The sequence below is a fragment of the Anser anser genome, assembly GCF_964211835.1.
Source record: "Anser anser genome assembly, chromosome: 23".
Classification (NCBI taxonomy): Eukaryota; Metazoa; Chordata; class Aves; order Anseriformes; family Anatidae; genus Anser; species Anser anser.
The window spans coordinates 334,235-348,257 of NC_139744.1; the positions used below are offsets into that span (position 1 = coordinate 334,235).

The window sequence follows — 14,023 nt, forward strand, 5'->3', positions numbered from 1 at the left end:
ACTGCCCTGAGGAGGTACACTGGTTCAGATCCTCAGTATTTTGTCTGCTCTGAAGCCCATAGTCCCAAAGGCCTGGATAGTTTTGCCATGAATAGCAGGAAGCATAATTCCCATTGCTATGGGCACTGCAGGGTCTGAGGACCTCAGTCACCATCCTGCTTGTCTGTGCACCTCTGTATCCAGCCTGGGGCTGAAGCAGCCATCACCCATCTTGCTTGATTTATGGTCATCCTACTGAACTCAGTAAGACTTTCCTGAATGTAGGACATGAATCACACCTGGCACATGAGTTAGAGCTTACCCATTGGTGGAGATGACCATGTTGGTGGCTTGGTCCAAAACACAAAGGTCCCATGTCTAGCTTTCTGTCCTAGGAAGAAATCTCTGAATTATCAGAGAAGTTAGAATTGAAAGTGATCAATTGCAGTGGAGCCTGGCTAGAGAGGAGGCATGGTCCCACCTGGGAATCAGAGGCATAAAGAGCTTCAACAGCTGCCGTAAGTTTGGACAGATCTCTGCAGTCAGAGCCCTACTGCTGCCCCACAGCCTTCCTCAGCATGTGAACAAACTTGCCTATAGGGAAGGGGATTACTCTGGTTCCCGCCTCCAGGCTGCCCTGGCAGCAGCATGCCTGGTGTGGGAGAGCTGCTCCTGACCTGTCTGGATAACCACCTAGGTTCACCTTCCTCAGGGGGATCCCAGTCTCAGGCACATTTTTTAGAACAAGTCTCAACCTACTCCTGATTCTACCCAAAATTTGCCTTATTGTGAGCCCTTCTATGCATGTCATCAAGCTGTGCCCCTTTGCAGGCTGCCTGCAGAACCCACACCCTGCTGCAGGCTCCCATCAGCAGTAGAGAGCAGAGACCAGTGCAAAGGAATATGACAGTTCCTAATGAATTGAACATCAGAAACAAGGCTTAAACACCATGCACAAAATAATTCCCCTTTTATCCCACAACAGCTGAAATAGATTGCTTTAGCTGAGCAGGGACTTGGGGAACACCAAGTTAGTCCCTGGGGCAAGGTCCTACGTGAGCAGGGCTGTGGTGCATGCAGTGGTGGGTGCACATTGCTGGGCTCGATGCCAAGCAGGGACACATGCTCAGGCTAAAGGGTTGCTCCATCTGGGTGGGACACTCAACAGGATGCACAGCCACAGTGCATGATGCACGTACATGTACACACATATAGGGGTATGTGGAAGGGGTTTGCAGAGATGCACATCTTGCCATATTTAAAGGAAGTGCACTTGAAGAGCTGGATTGTACATAGAGCTGACACAAACAGGGACATGCGGGAATGTTTATGAGGCTGTTTCCAGGTTGAGGATGTGCAGACATCTCTATTTGCAGCAGCAGATGCACATTTATATTTTGTATCTCTGCTCCAGGGCAGGAGCATTTGCCTCATAAGCTGCACCCAGGACACATCCCCTCCACTTTCCTCGGGCTTCCACCCTGCAGGAAAAGTCATTGTGGACTCCATCTATGCTTCTTCCCCTCATGGTGGAAGGAGGAGTACAGAGTTGGCCCCCTCTGAGGTTTCAGCCTCCCAGCCTGAGGAGCTTGGTGTGGGAGAGGCCAGGGCTGCAGGACAGGATGCAGGAGATGGGCAGGGAGAAGTTGGAAGGGGGGCATTTTCTGAGGGAACGTCAGGGTTTGGGGCACTGACAGCTGCAGTTTTCAGGGAACAGCCCAGGGTTTCATTTTCACATTTTGGCAAAAGGGAAGTATGGACCCAAACTGGAGATTTCAGGTTTGACAGTCCAAGAGCAAGACACAAGTGGTGCACATCAGCACTCAGCCTTCCGGGTTCCTCAAAGGGAAGATAAGAGGCATGGAAGAAGCCACCAGTCAAGGCTGGGGAGGGGAGAAGAGACCTGGAGGGTTCAGGGATGGGGAGAACCGGATTAAACAAAACGCCACGAGTTTGAAGTCACCTCACATTTCACCCCAAAAAGGGTGTGTGTGCAAAAATGTGCTGCAGTGATTGTGGCGCTGGGGGCTCGGCCAGGGCTTCAGCGTGGAGTGGCAACAATATACAGGGATAAAAGAAGCAAAGAGGAGTCAGGCCATGCTCTCTGTTCCCATGCCAGCTGATTTGTTCAAAGGACCCAAGAGAAATGTGCTATAAAGTGCAGATTCTGGCCCTCCAGTCACCAGGGAGAGAACTATTCGCACCTACCACCACTGGGCTTCCGGGGATGCCTGTGGGGTGGGAAAGGAGTGGCCGGCGGTGAAGGGAAAAAAAAAAAAAAAAAGATCAAAATGTTTGCCTTTATTTGATTTTTCTTCCCAGAAATATTGCCAAAATCAGAAACCAAAGAGCTGGGCTCCCTTCCAGACCCAGAATTCAATTTTCCAACAATTGATTATTTCCAAACGTTAAGTCTTTAAGTAGTTCCAATTTTTCCCTTTCAAACTGCTTGGGGGTTAGGGTTGGTTTTGATTTTTTTCCCTCGTATTTTGTAACAACGACTTCAAATTCAATTGCTTAAAAAATTTACAGCCAGTTAAGAGTTATTTCAAAGCTTTTCGGATTCCAGATGACATAAATATTAAATGGATCCTATCGAGAATAAAATAGCAGAATAGTTGCAAACTAATAAGCGTTTTTAATAATTTTAAGCACGATTGTCACGAGAAGAGAGGAACTGGTAAAAGAAATCACTCTTTTCTTTTAAAATAATAACGTTCCTCTTGCTTTATTGTGACATAAAATATCACACTGAATTTTCAGCGTAAAATCGTCGAAGGACAGAAAGGTTATTATCAGTTTGGAAGCCGCACTAAACTATTTCCACGGCAAAGCGGGCTCAAAATTTTTGCAACATGTTATAAAGAAGAATAGCTGAAGGGAATCGAGATCTCAGAAGCACGCGGTATGACAAAAATTCGAAAATAGGTAATGCCGATAAATAAATTAGCCCAAGTGCAAATTCTCGGGGAGCCAGGTGGAAAGGCAAAGTCCTCTCCGACGCTGCTCCTGCGGTCGCTGCACCCGCGGAAGGCAGAGGCGAGGCTGCTGCTGCCGGAGCAGCGCGGCGGGGTCCGCCGGCCGCGAACCGCCGCGCACCAGCCTGCTCGAGGGTTTCCGTGAAACGGAGTGAAATCACATTTCCGAAAATCAGCGTTTCCTTTCCCTCTGTTAATGAGGGTGTCTGTGCGCGTTGGGCTGCCTGGGTGCTTCTGCTGGTGGATCCCACTCCTTTTCTTTCCGCGCTTTGAATAAACAATAAATAAAGATAAATAAAATGACAAACTAGCAGGAAAATCTGCAGCCAGTCGCTTTGTCCGCGGATCCCCCTTCAGGCTCAGTCCGGGCCACCTCGGAGGTTCCTCCCCGCAAAGCCGCCGCGGGTCCGTTCCTCGCAGCCGCCGGGACCCACGGAGCAGCCCCGACGGCGGCCGCAGCTCCCGCCGCAGAGAAGCCCCCGAAGTAAACAGGCCCTTAACTTTCAACTTGGCCTTGACCTCCGGATTAAACCCGACCTTTCTGCGAAGGAGCACCGCGAGACGCGGGGGAGCTGCGGCCCCGTCGACAAACACTTGGCCGACCGTCGCGGCCGCCTTGTCCCAGCGCCCGAGTTGTGAGCGCTGGCTCAAAGCAAACGGGGAGAGGGCAGGAGCAGAGCATAAAAAGAGCGTCAAAGAAGGAGTGCAGTCGTTAAACTACAGAAAGGGAAGAAAGAAGCTCTGAAATAGGAAAGGTGAAGGCTAAAAAGACAGGACTTTTTTTTTTCTTTTCTTTCCTCTGATTCTTTTTTTCTTCTGGAAAAGAAAATCATCGGATTCAGCAAGACTCCGAGATTTTTAACAAAAGAGAGAAAGAAGGGCCGAGCGAGGAGCCGAGACTGGGGGCTCAGCTTTGCGCTGTGGTTCAGCTGTTTTCCTGCGAAACGCGGCGGGCAAGGAAGCGGTGCGGGAGCGGATCTCGACGAAACAGACCGGGACAACCCCCCTCGCAGATCTCCAGAGCTGAAAGGAGCGGTATGGGAGTGGGGAGGCAGCCTGCCGCAGCGAACGGGGCTTTTCCGCGTCGGGTTGGAGGTGATCGAGCCAGTCCTACCCCTCGGCTCGGCGGCTGCTGCCCCCGGGGCCGCAGCCCGGCCCCGGCAGGCTGAACGCCCCTCACCCAGCCTCCCCAGACACATACACAGGTAGGAAGCCACAAGACACAAGCCAGGGGCTTTGTCAAGCCGGTGTTTTTCCATCGTGTCCATTTGGGCACTGCCAAGTGGCTCCGAAACGGACACGGCGTGGGATTTACCTCCCACAAGCCTGGGGGGGGTCCCCCCGGGGAGGCATTTCGGGCAAGGTAACGCTCCCATATGCCTGGCCCAGCATCACAATCCCTATTTCCTGACTTTTTTCTGTCTCTGCGTGTGAAAGGCTGATGCAGCTCCTTCGGGAAGAAGGATCATGATTTGGTGGCCTAAAGACATGACAGAAGGAGCAGTTTTTCTATAATTTGTTAATAAGCAAGGAGAAAATCTCGATTTCTTGAGTTGATCTCTTTGCAAGAAGGAAACGATGCAGAAACATGGCATGAACTCAACTGTTATTTGAGTAACTGTGGTGAAAGTTTCCACCAGACAAAGGCCTTTGAGAGAAAAACAGAAACAGGAGGGAGAAATGAGGCTGTGTGTGTTTGTACTGTGTGTACAGGTGATGAAAAATGCATGTACCCAAAAGATTTATTAATAAGCACTTATGCACAGGCCTCATCGTATTTACTCCAAACTTTTCCATGCTGATGTAATCCCCTACCTCTACATCCATCTGTCTTTACCTCTTCTGCCTGTCTCTCCACCTGCCTGTTACTCTGGGGCCCAAAGGGGTCTCTGTATTATTTCTCCACCCTCTTTTCAAAACTCTTTCCCTTTGAGCTACTTAGCTGGGATCCATACTGACCTGCAGACCAGGCCCAGTTCCACGCCAGCACTGTGCAAAGAGGCAACAGCTGGGTGCAAGGAGGTTTGGTTTTTTTTTTTTCCACTCTTTGCAGTTATTTTTCTTTCCTCTTTTTTTTTTTCCCTCTTTTTTTTTTTTTTGGGGAAAGATTGGGGTGCATATGTGATATGTGTGATGATGGGACACAATCCCTGAGCATGAGTGGAGAGCAAGGCAGGGGCAGAGGGGAAGCCCTGTCCCACGGCAGTGCCGGTTCTCCACAGCCTCACGGAGAGCAAAGCTGAGGGCCCAAAGGGGTCCTCAGGTATCCCCAAGTCAGGTCGGATTTTTTGCAAAGGCAGAAACCCTCGGACCTGTGTGGGAAGAAGGGGACACACCGCTGAAAGATGGCTTTAGTATGAGCCTGTATTTTTTTTCCAGGACTGCTCCCTCTCACTGTTTTCGATCCTCCCTCTCCCCCCCACACACACACTTAATTCGTCCCTCTACTTTTTTTTGGGGGGGGGGACATGATGCAAGAGGCACCTCCTGTGTACCCACCTGTCACGTGCTTGGGGGGGGGTCCTCCCTCCTCCTTCTATTGCAATAAAAGTATTTTCGCTATTTCTGCAGCCAGGGTTTATTAGGACTGGAGGGGTTGGGGGAGGTGTTTTTTTTGTTTTTTTTTTTTTCCTTCCTTCTCCGTCCTTTTCCCCCCGAGCAGCAGCCAATGAGGCAGGCCCTGGCCATTGCGTCAGGACAGCCCGGCGGGGAAAGGCAGCTCTCGGCAGCTCACAGCCTTTTAAAAAGATCCGGGGACCCCCCTCGGACAGCGCCCGGGTGCTGTCGAGCAGCTTCTCCCCATGCCCCATCCCCCGCGCCGCCCCGCATGCAGCCTCCGGAGCCCCGCGCCCCCTCGGGCCTCGAGGGGCTCCTGGCAGCCGGGGGCTTCGCAGGCGGCCAAGGCAGGGGCCTGCTCCCCGCCCCGGCTCTCGGCGGCCCTTCGCCTCCCCCCGGGATGAACCCCAGCTACCCGGCGGAGGAGCCGGCCAAGCCGTGCCTGGCCGCCCCGCCGGGCCCCGCCGCCCCGCCGGGCCCCGCCGCCTCCGCCCCGCTGCCCTACGGATACTTCGGCAGCGGCTACTACTCCTGCCGCGTCGCCCGCAGCGCCCTCAAAAGTGGCCCGGCCCAGGGCCCCTTCACCCCCGAGAAGTACCTGGACCCCCCCGCGAGCAGCGAGGACTTCCAGAGCCGCCCCGCGGAGTTCGCCTTCTACCCCAGCTACGGGGCCCCCTACCAGCCCGTCGCCGGGTACCTGGACGTGTCGGTGGTGCCGGGGCTGGGCGGCCCCGGGGAGGCACGGCATGAGACGCTGCTGCCCGTGGACGGTTACCACCAGCCGTGGGCTCTGGGCGGCAGCTGGAGCGGCCAGATGTGCTGCCCCAAAGAGCAGGGCCAGGCCGGGTACCTCCTGAAATCCGCCTTTGCAGGTAAAGTCCCTGGGCTGGAGCTGCGGAGGGGCTGGGAGAGGGGAGGTGTGGGGTGCTCGCCGTGCGTGCGGGTAGTTGGGATCACAGCTTCCAGTAACCTCCTGGGGAGCTGCTACTGCAGCTCCAGGAAAGCTTGTTCGTGAGCCATTTCACTGTAGTCGGTCCGCAGGCTCCAAAACCAGCAATTTAGATTAACACTGCTCTTTGCAACTCATCGCCCTCTCAGAACGGAGGCAATCGGTGACACATCCCAGGTTCAGGAACGATCCGGGTAGTTGGGGGCCAGCCGCAGTCCGCAAGCAACGGGACGGATTGGTTTAAAGGCTGGGTGTACGTGGTCCTGAGAACAGGGGGGCCGTGCCCATGCCCCACGTCCGCTGCCCATGCCACGGCGGCGGGAGTGAACTTGCCCCGGCCCTGCTCGGCCGTTCACCGGCCCCGCGTTACGCGCTGAACCCGCGGAGCGAGTACGCATTGAACCAGCGCACGTCGTATCAGCTCTCTCACGTCGGTTGCTGTTACGTGGAGTCGTGTCCCCTTCCCCCTCCCCCAAAAAACAGTCAGATATGAATACATTGAGCGAAGAAAAAAGCTGACTTCCATTAGGAAAGAAATTGTCAGGAGACAGGAAGGTTCGAGGGAAGAAATGGGGAGGCAGGGAAAAGGTGCTGCTGCTGTGAGGAAAAGCCGGCGGGAGAGGGGTGCGGGGGTGAAGGGGTGGGGATGCCCGCCCACCGACCCCCCGGGCCCTGGCATCACTCAGACCCGTCTCTCCCTGCGCCCAGACGCCACCACGCAGCTACCCTCCGACGGGTGCTCCTTCCGCCGGGGACGCAAGAAGAGGGTCCCCTACAGCAAGGGGCAGCTGAAGGAGCTGGAGAAGGAGTACGCCAGCAGCAAATTCATCACCCGTGACAAAAGGAGGAAGATCTCCGCTGCCACCAACCTCACAGAGAGACAGATTACCATCTGGTTCCAGAACAGGCGGGTGAAAGAGAAGAAAGTCGTCGCCAAAATCAAAAGCAGCAGCACTCCGTGAGGACACGGCCACCCCGCACCGCAGCCCCGAAGAGTCCCAGTCTGCAAGGGGACTCCGGCTCCTTCAGCGGCGAGAGCGAGCGGCGCCCGGGGCGGGCCGCACCACCCCCGCCGCCCGGTGCAGCTCGGGGCGCGGGGCACCGCTCGGCTCTGTTCCCGAGGAGTTAAACCCAGCCTCCAACGAGGGCAGCTTAAGAAGATGCAACGTTCCTGCCCGGTCTGCACGCAGAGGGCCCTCTCGTCTTACAACGTCGCTATAGACATCGTGCTCTCCGTCTCCCACCGCTTTTGTTTGAACTGCATCCTCAGAGCGTTAAAAAAAAAAATAATAATTGCTTTAATTAACCCCAAACACGCAACTTCTGTCTCGCCTCCGTGCAGGAGCGGGCTGACCGAGGCGGAGGGGTGGGGGATTTCACAAGGAATTTGGTCTTTAGAGAAGAAAAGCTGTACTTAGAGCGTAAAAATAAAATTTCCTTAATTGCAGGCAGAAGTATCAAAACGTGTGTGTATACTCCAGGTGTGTTACATAGAAACACACGTGATTTTTTTTTTATTGGTATAAACGTGCGGTTTTGCGTGAATGCACAGTACATGTGTACAACATGTACACATAGACATACATTTATGAAGGCACGTAATACGTTTTGTGCTGTTATATATAAAATATACATATAGGTATGCACATATATAGGATTATGCATTATTTTACCTTTTATCGTATATGATATCGGTGTTCGTGTGTTTATATATACCCAGATACCCAAACGTATGCACGTATATACATGCAATATAGTAACCAGCTGTGTGGATATGAATATATATACATGTGTTTGTATACGCACATATATACATACACTTACATGTATGTTCGTGAATATATTTTGATACAGGTAAATGCAATTCGTATAATTTCATAGACGGTTTCGTTTGTGCATATATACGTATATTTGTATCCACATTTTCCTTCTCTTAATAATGCAGAATTATAGCGATACGTTTCATAGCATGTCTGAGACAACCTTCGTATATTACTGAATAATATTGTTTAATATTAAGAAACTTTGTGATCGTTTACAACAGCATAAATAGGGTGGAAGTACTCAAACATGCTCTCTTCTCTGCACTTGTATGTTACGGCTTCGGGGAAGGGCTCGGTGCAGGATTGCAAACCACGTACAGGATCTGTTCAATATCTCGGTGTTTAAAGGCAGCGGAGTGTTGCCTTGGAGAGTCCCCGCAGCAGCGTTGTGTTTAAGTCTGCTTGTAAACCCCAAAACAGCCTCTGAAAGGATGAATAAACTTCAAAACACCGTTACCACGACCCGCGTTTATTTTTGTTTTTTTAATTTTTCCTGCCTTTTCTTTCACAGATTCGGAGCATTGAGCCGCAGCGTGCCCTAATTAATGGCTATTTTAGGCAGCGATTTCGCCCGTTTCCAATGACACGTGTATTAACTATTGCAGGCAGGGGCAGGCGCAGGCTCCCGCCAGGTGCCCGGCAGGGAGCGGGCTGGGGCCGGCCGCGCTCTCCCCGTCTTTGCGCGTCCCCCCGCGGTGTTTTCGCCCCGAGCCCCGCTGGGGGGGGGGGGGCGGGCACGGGCGGGCGCCCCTCCGCCGTGACGTCACGGGGAGCGAGGCGGGGGAGCCAATGGCGCGCGGGGCAGCCCGGCCCCGGCCCCGGCCCCGGCACCGCAAAACAAAGGTGAAAAAGGAGCAAAACGGGAGCAAAACGGGCGCGGAAACGTGCGGGGAACGCCGCGGAGACACGAAGGCTTCCGCGCTCGGCTGTAACGCTCCTCGGGCTTCGGACAGGGGCGCAGGCGCTGTCGTGCGGGGACCGACTACACTTCGCTCTTCCCCATCCAGATTCTGCTCCGAATTGCTCTGTTTTGAACCAGTTGGGGCATTCTTTTTTTTTTCTTTTTTTTTTTTTTAAATTTTGTTTTCCAGTTTCTGGCTGGGAGGGAGGGTCGGAGGTTCACCGACTCGCGGCTGCACCCTCCGTTCCCGCCACTCTGGAAAGCGTCTCGAAGGGTTTGTTCTGCTTTCCTGAACGTGCCGGTCGACGAGAATCTCAAAAGTATCTTTTTCTTTAAGCCTGTATGACCGGTAATGAATCTCTAGCCCTGATTTCCATGCCTCTGTAGGGGCCGTACAGAAGCGGCTTTAGCCGATAAGAAGTCCCTCGGATATTCCCCAAAGAAAAACAAATAATACGATAAAACAAAAAAGAAATCCGTCTGTGATCTCCAACGGCCTGTACCTGCGAGTGACTTCAAAAGAAACCAGGTCTACTCCAGGGTTTGGAAATGGCTTATCCTCTTAAAGTGCCCCTCTATTGCAAGTTAAGGGTTAATCATTTTACAGACATGTTTCTTTTTCCCATTCTTTTTTACAGCTGGGGTCTTTCACTGATGTCCCAAAACGTGCACTGGAACGTCTGGAGACGTGGTGGGTGGACCCCAGACACCTCCAGCCCCGTTAGGATTGCTGCCTCCCCCTCCTCCTGGAGAACTGGGCTGAGAGTGGGAGACATGACTCCCCCCCCATCCCTGTCCTCCGCTCCGGCCCCGAATCCGAGGCGGAAAATGCAGATAGGAAGGGGAGGAGGGAAGTCTCGGGGAGAGCTGTAAAACCTTTACGCGGCGGCCTCAGCAAAAGGCAAGAAAGTCCTGACATTCTCGTAAAACTCCGGGAAGGAGCCGCTGCCGGGGCCAGGTGAAGGCTCCCGGCCCCCTCCCTTTGCCATTGAACTTGAAAATCAGAAAACCTGGGGCAGAGCAACCCCAAAACCGGGGCAGAGCAGCCCTAGGAGGTCCAGGGTGGGCGGGGGCCTCAGGTATGGTTTTAGTAAGAGCGCTGCTTTTAAAACACGGTTGTTGGAGAAGCGCCCTCACCCACCGGCCGCCCGCCCCAAGGTGCTTCTCAGCAGGTGAGGTGTGCCGGGCCCGGTTCTGCAGGGTCTGCGAGTATGGCATCCTTCTGCTTCCCCTTCCCTTTCTCCTTCCCTCTTTTTCTTTTTCTTTTTCTTTTTTTTTTCAGTCAAATTAAAATGTAACACAGATACACCCATGAACAAGCAAAAGATAGAAATAGTGGGGAAACATCTTCCAAGTCCTTCCTTCATGCCTCCTCCTCTTTCCCCCAGCCTTTGACTCCTTTCTTTTGTTCAAGTTCATTCCCATTGCACAAAGTGTCTGGCCTTTTTTTTTTCCCCTTCAAAGGATTTTGTCATTGAACTTGAGCCCACGTTGTAAACATTCTTGGGTCTTACAAGCATCTTGATGAGATGTCATTAACAAGGACCTCAGACTGCTCTGTGCATTTCCCTGCTTCTCCTTTATGCAGCTAATAACAGAATCCTATCTAAACCTCATGACAGAATCAAAGGTGCATTTTTTATATCCTGACTCCTTTTCTTTCCTAATCTGAGTCCAAAAATAAAATACAATATAAAAGGAATCTCCGGGATTTCTGAGTCTCTCTTTCTTCCCCCATCTCTCTTGTCTCTCTTTCCTATTTTATACTGTTTTTCAAACACGAAGACGATGTGACTTCCTAGTGAGTGTGCCGCTGTACACCATCATGCAGTTTTACACCTGTACACAAAACAGGAAATTTTTCATTGTAGTTACACCCAATAAAAATAAGATAAAACTCTTTATTACAAAGCAGTGTCAGGAAATGTCTTTTAGATAAATTATATCGTTACACTCTGTACAAAAGCAAAATATTATTAAATTTATACCGGAATCAGCTTTATCCTTCTCTGTTAGATGACAATTGCCTTATATAAAAGAAAATAAGATGAAACAGGTTTATTGTCTGCAAGCAAACTCACCAATGATTAGTCTCACGCCACTGTGAAAGAGCCACTGCGATAAAATATTTCCTAAACAGCTACTAAACCTCTCTTCTCGTTAGAGTTCTTGCTCTAATGTACAGAAGCCGGCTTCCAAGTGAGAAATATTTCGATTTTTCAAGCTGAAATTCAATATAGTCATGGTTTTTGAATTGTTTTTTGTTAAATAGCACTCAAAACCATTTCATTCCCACCGAAGAGAGCCGTGTGCTGAATGTTAATGTACACTTCAGGACTGTGAAATATATGCATTATAGATCCATGTACGATTTTCTGTTGCAATAAAAAAGAGGAGAAAAGGGGGCTCTTTTTGACTCCTTTGAAGCGCAATCTTTTCTTTATTTCTGCCAGCTCCGCAGCATGATGGCCAAACACGTTTTTTGCTGTAAAGGGCGAGAGATGAACAAGCAGGAAACCTTGTCTCCGCTGCCCCTTTGCATTTCGCCGCATGTCCGCGGAAGAGCGCGAGGGAAGCACCGCGCTCGGGAAGGCGGCTCCGCGCCTGCGGCCGCTCCGCGCTCAGGCTGCACCCCCGCCTTCACCGGAGCGCCGCCGGTTTGGGTGCAGGCGGGACCGCAGCGCAAGAAAGAGGCGATTCTGCTGCTCTCGGTCGTCCTGCAGGGCGGGAGGAGAAACCCGAGCCCGGCGGAGAGCCGAGGGCAAGAAGCCCGATTTATTCTTTTCGCACCGCAAACGTTTTCTCCGATCTCACGGGAACGTGGGATCCCAGCTCGCCGGGAGCGGCTGCGGCCCCGAGGCTGGAAAAAATCACTTTTAAGCAGAATTTTACACAGAAAGAGTAGAGCCCTAGTTGTGTCTGCGCTCACCTTGCACGTGTCTCCCGTCCCTTTGAACAATTTGCAGCTCAACAGCTTTGTCCATTATATGTAGGTTTTCGTTTGGTTGATTTTAATCTTTAAGTTCCAAGGCTAGCAGAGATTTTATTATTGTGATGATTATTATTATTTATTATTATTTATTAATTATTATGAGAATGCCCATTTGCTTTTATTTTTATTAGCAAGAACGAAAACCTTTCTTAACAGCCACAAGAAGGGTAATAACTAATGAAGAAAAATCTGTCGAAATCAGTGCATCAGTTAGTATGACACTACAGTTTTTGTTGTTGTTTTGCACGGAGAAGGGAAAGAAAATCCCGGCTGTGCTTATATTCAGTTTCATAAAGCAACAAAAGCAACCAAATGAAAGGATCTGTTACATTATCATCAGGTAAATGAAATGCAGGAGATTAATCATGCTTAAGACTAGGCAGCTTTCAAGCACCTTGTGGGACATGGGGCTTCTAGCATTGTCCTCTAGCACCCATGTAGCTGTAATTGTCATGGTAGATGTGGCTGTAAATAACCAAGGCTGCTAGGACAGTCATTGCTTACCTGAAGTGCTGTTGGCAGGCAAAAGAGAGGAGAAAAGCATTTCTGGCTTGGAAAATTCCAGTAGGAAAAGGCTACCTGGAAGAAATTTGCTACTGAAAAAAGTTGTCTTTAATCCACTAAAATAGCTATATGCCTTCATCCTGCCCAACCCCCAACAATTAGTGAAGTGCTTTAAATTTCCTTTGACTTTAGCAGTCTCTGGTTCAGGTACCTGCATAAACACTCACATCTGCACACTAAGCCCAGAACCCACTTTTTATGAAGTTCATCAGAAACAAAAGCATTGAATATTTTCCTAAGAAAAAAATAGAGAAAGAGTAATAATGCCAAAGACAAAACAAAAAACAACACATTTTGTTTTTCAGCACTTTATTACATGAAACAGGAGAGATGAGAAGTGAAACGTCGTTAAATTATGTTAAATACCATTCTTCCTGTACTGAGAAAGGTTTGAAAGCACTGGGGCTCATTCAGTGATGAGCTCTGGAAGCAACAGCTTTCAGCAATGGAAGTTCTTTAAAATGGGGGACATTTTGAGAGCAATACGTGCAACCAGAACAGGGCATGACAGAGATCTGCAGACACTGCATGACTGAGTCACTATTACTCACCTACCATTTCCAATCAGTCTAGATTGCACCTCAGTTTGGGATGAAATTTCTGAGCAGCCTTTGTCCAAGTTAGAAGGTCTAAATATGCACTAAAAAGCCAGGAGTTGTGAGAGGTAAAACTCATTTGGCCTTGATGAGGTCAAGGGTGAACCTTTCTTTCTGTCATGTGGCCTTGGTGCAACATGTCCCTCCAGCTCTCTCTTTAATCTCCAGGCTTATGTTGATGTGAAAAAAACAGCTATTTTGCAGAAGTTCACCAGCAAAATTCTGCAGTCTCCTGCATCGGTTTAAGTTCAAAGCAACCTCTCCAGGTTTAGTGCAGAGGAGACTGGGAACATCATTTCATGCACATTTTCAAGCAAAGAAGTAGAGCCTTTTTGCAGCATGAAAATTATGATAGCTTCTCCTATTTGTCAGTCCACAACATCTCTTGGTTTACATTGCTGAAACACTGACCTAATAACGCTGCAGCTCCACTGAGGATGGAGTTGGCGCTTCTTTCAGTGCAAACAGAGGTGCTTCTTTCAGGCAACAGAGGTTTTCTCCTACAATTAATTTCTGTCTCTCTTCTCTCCATCTGTCCTGTGCAAGCTGTGGCCTGTTAAGGCAATGTCTTTCAGATGGACAAGAGATTAGTGACCTGCAGTAGCCAAAGTAGCATATGCCCATGTGTTTTTCCATATGTGCACCCAGAAACAATCCCCACAGACCTGTGAAGATGAGACAGAGC

At 50.4% G+C, this 14,023-nt stretch overlaps 1 protein-coding gene across 2 annotated transcripts; it reads left to right on the forward strand.

Moving 5' to 3' along the window:
* Positions 1 to 1,330: 1,330 nt before the first annotated feature.
* On the forward strand, positions 1,331 to 9,021 carry HOXB13 (homeobox B13). 2 transcript variants are annotated; one of them, XM_083809435.1, is made up of 2 exons: positions 1,331 to 6,385; positions 7,171 to 9,021. In XM_083809435.1, the coding sequence occupies exons 1-2, from the start codon at positions 5,626 to 5,628 to the stop codon at positions 7,422 to 7,424; spliced, it is 1,014 nt and encodes a 337-aa protein (XP_083665561.1). In that variant the 5' UTR covers positions 1,331 to 5,625; the 3' UTR covers positions 7,425 to 9,021. The 2 variants fall into 2 exon arrangements, with proteins under 2 accessions (XP_083665561.1, XP_083665562.1); XM_083809436.1 differs by having other exon boundaries at positions 6,612 to 7,303.
* The last annotated feature ends 5,002 nt before the right edge of the window (positions 9,022 to 14,023 follow it).

What these genes read in the sequence shown, in the direction of transcription:
- HOXB13 (XM_083809435.1), top strand. Translation starts at nt 5,626, where the DNA reads ATGAGGCAGGCCCTGGCCATTGCGTCAGGACAGCCCGGCGGGGAAAGG. An exon ending in CCTGAAATCCGCCTTTGCAG is followed by an intron (nt 6,386 to 7,170) that starts GTAAAGTCCCTG and finishes CCCTGCGCCCAG; the next exon opens with ACGCCACCACGCAGCTACCC.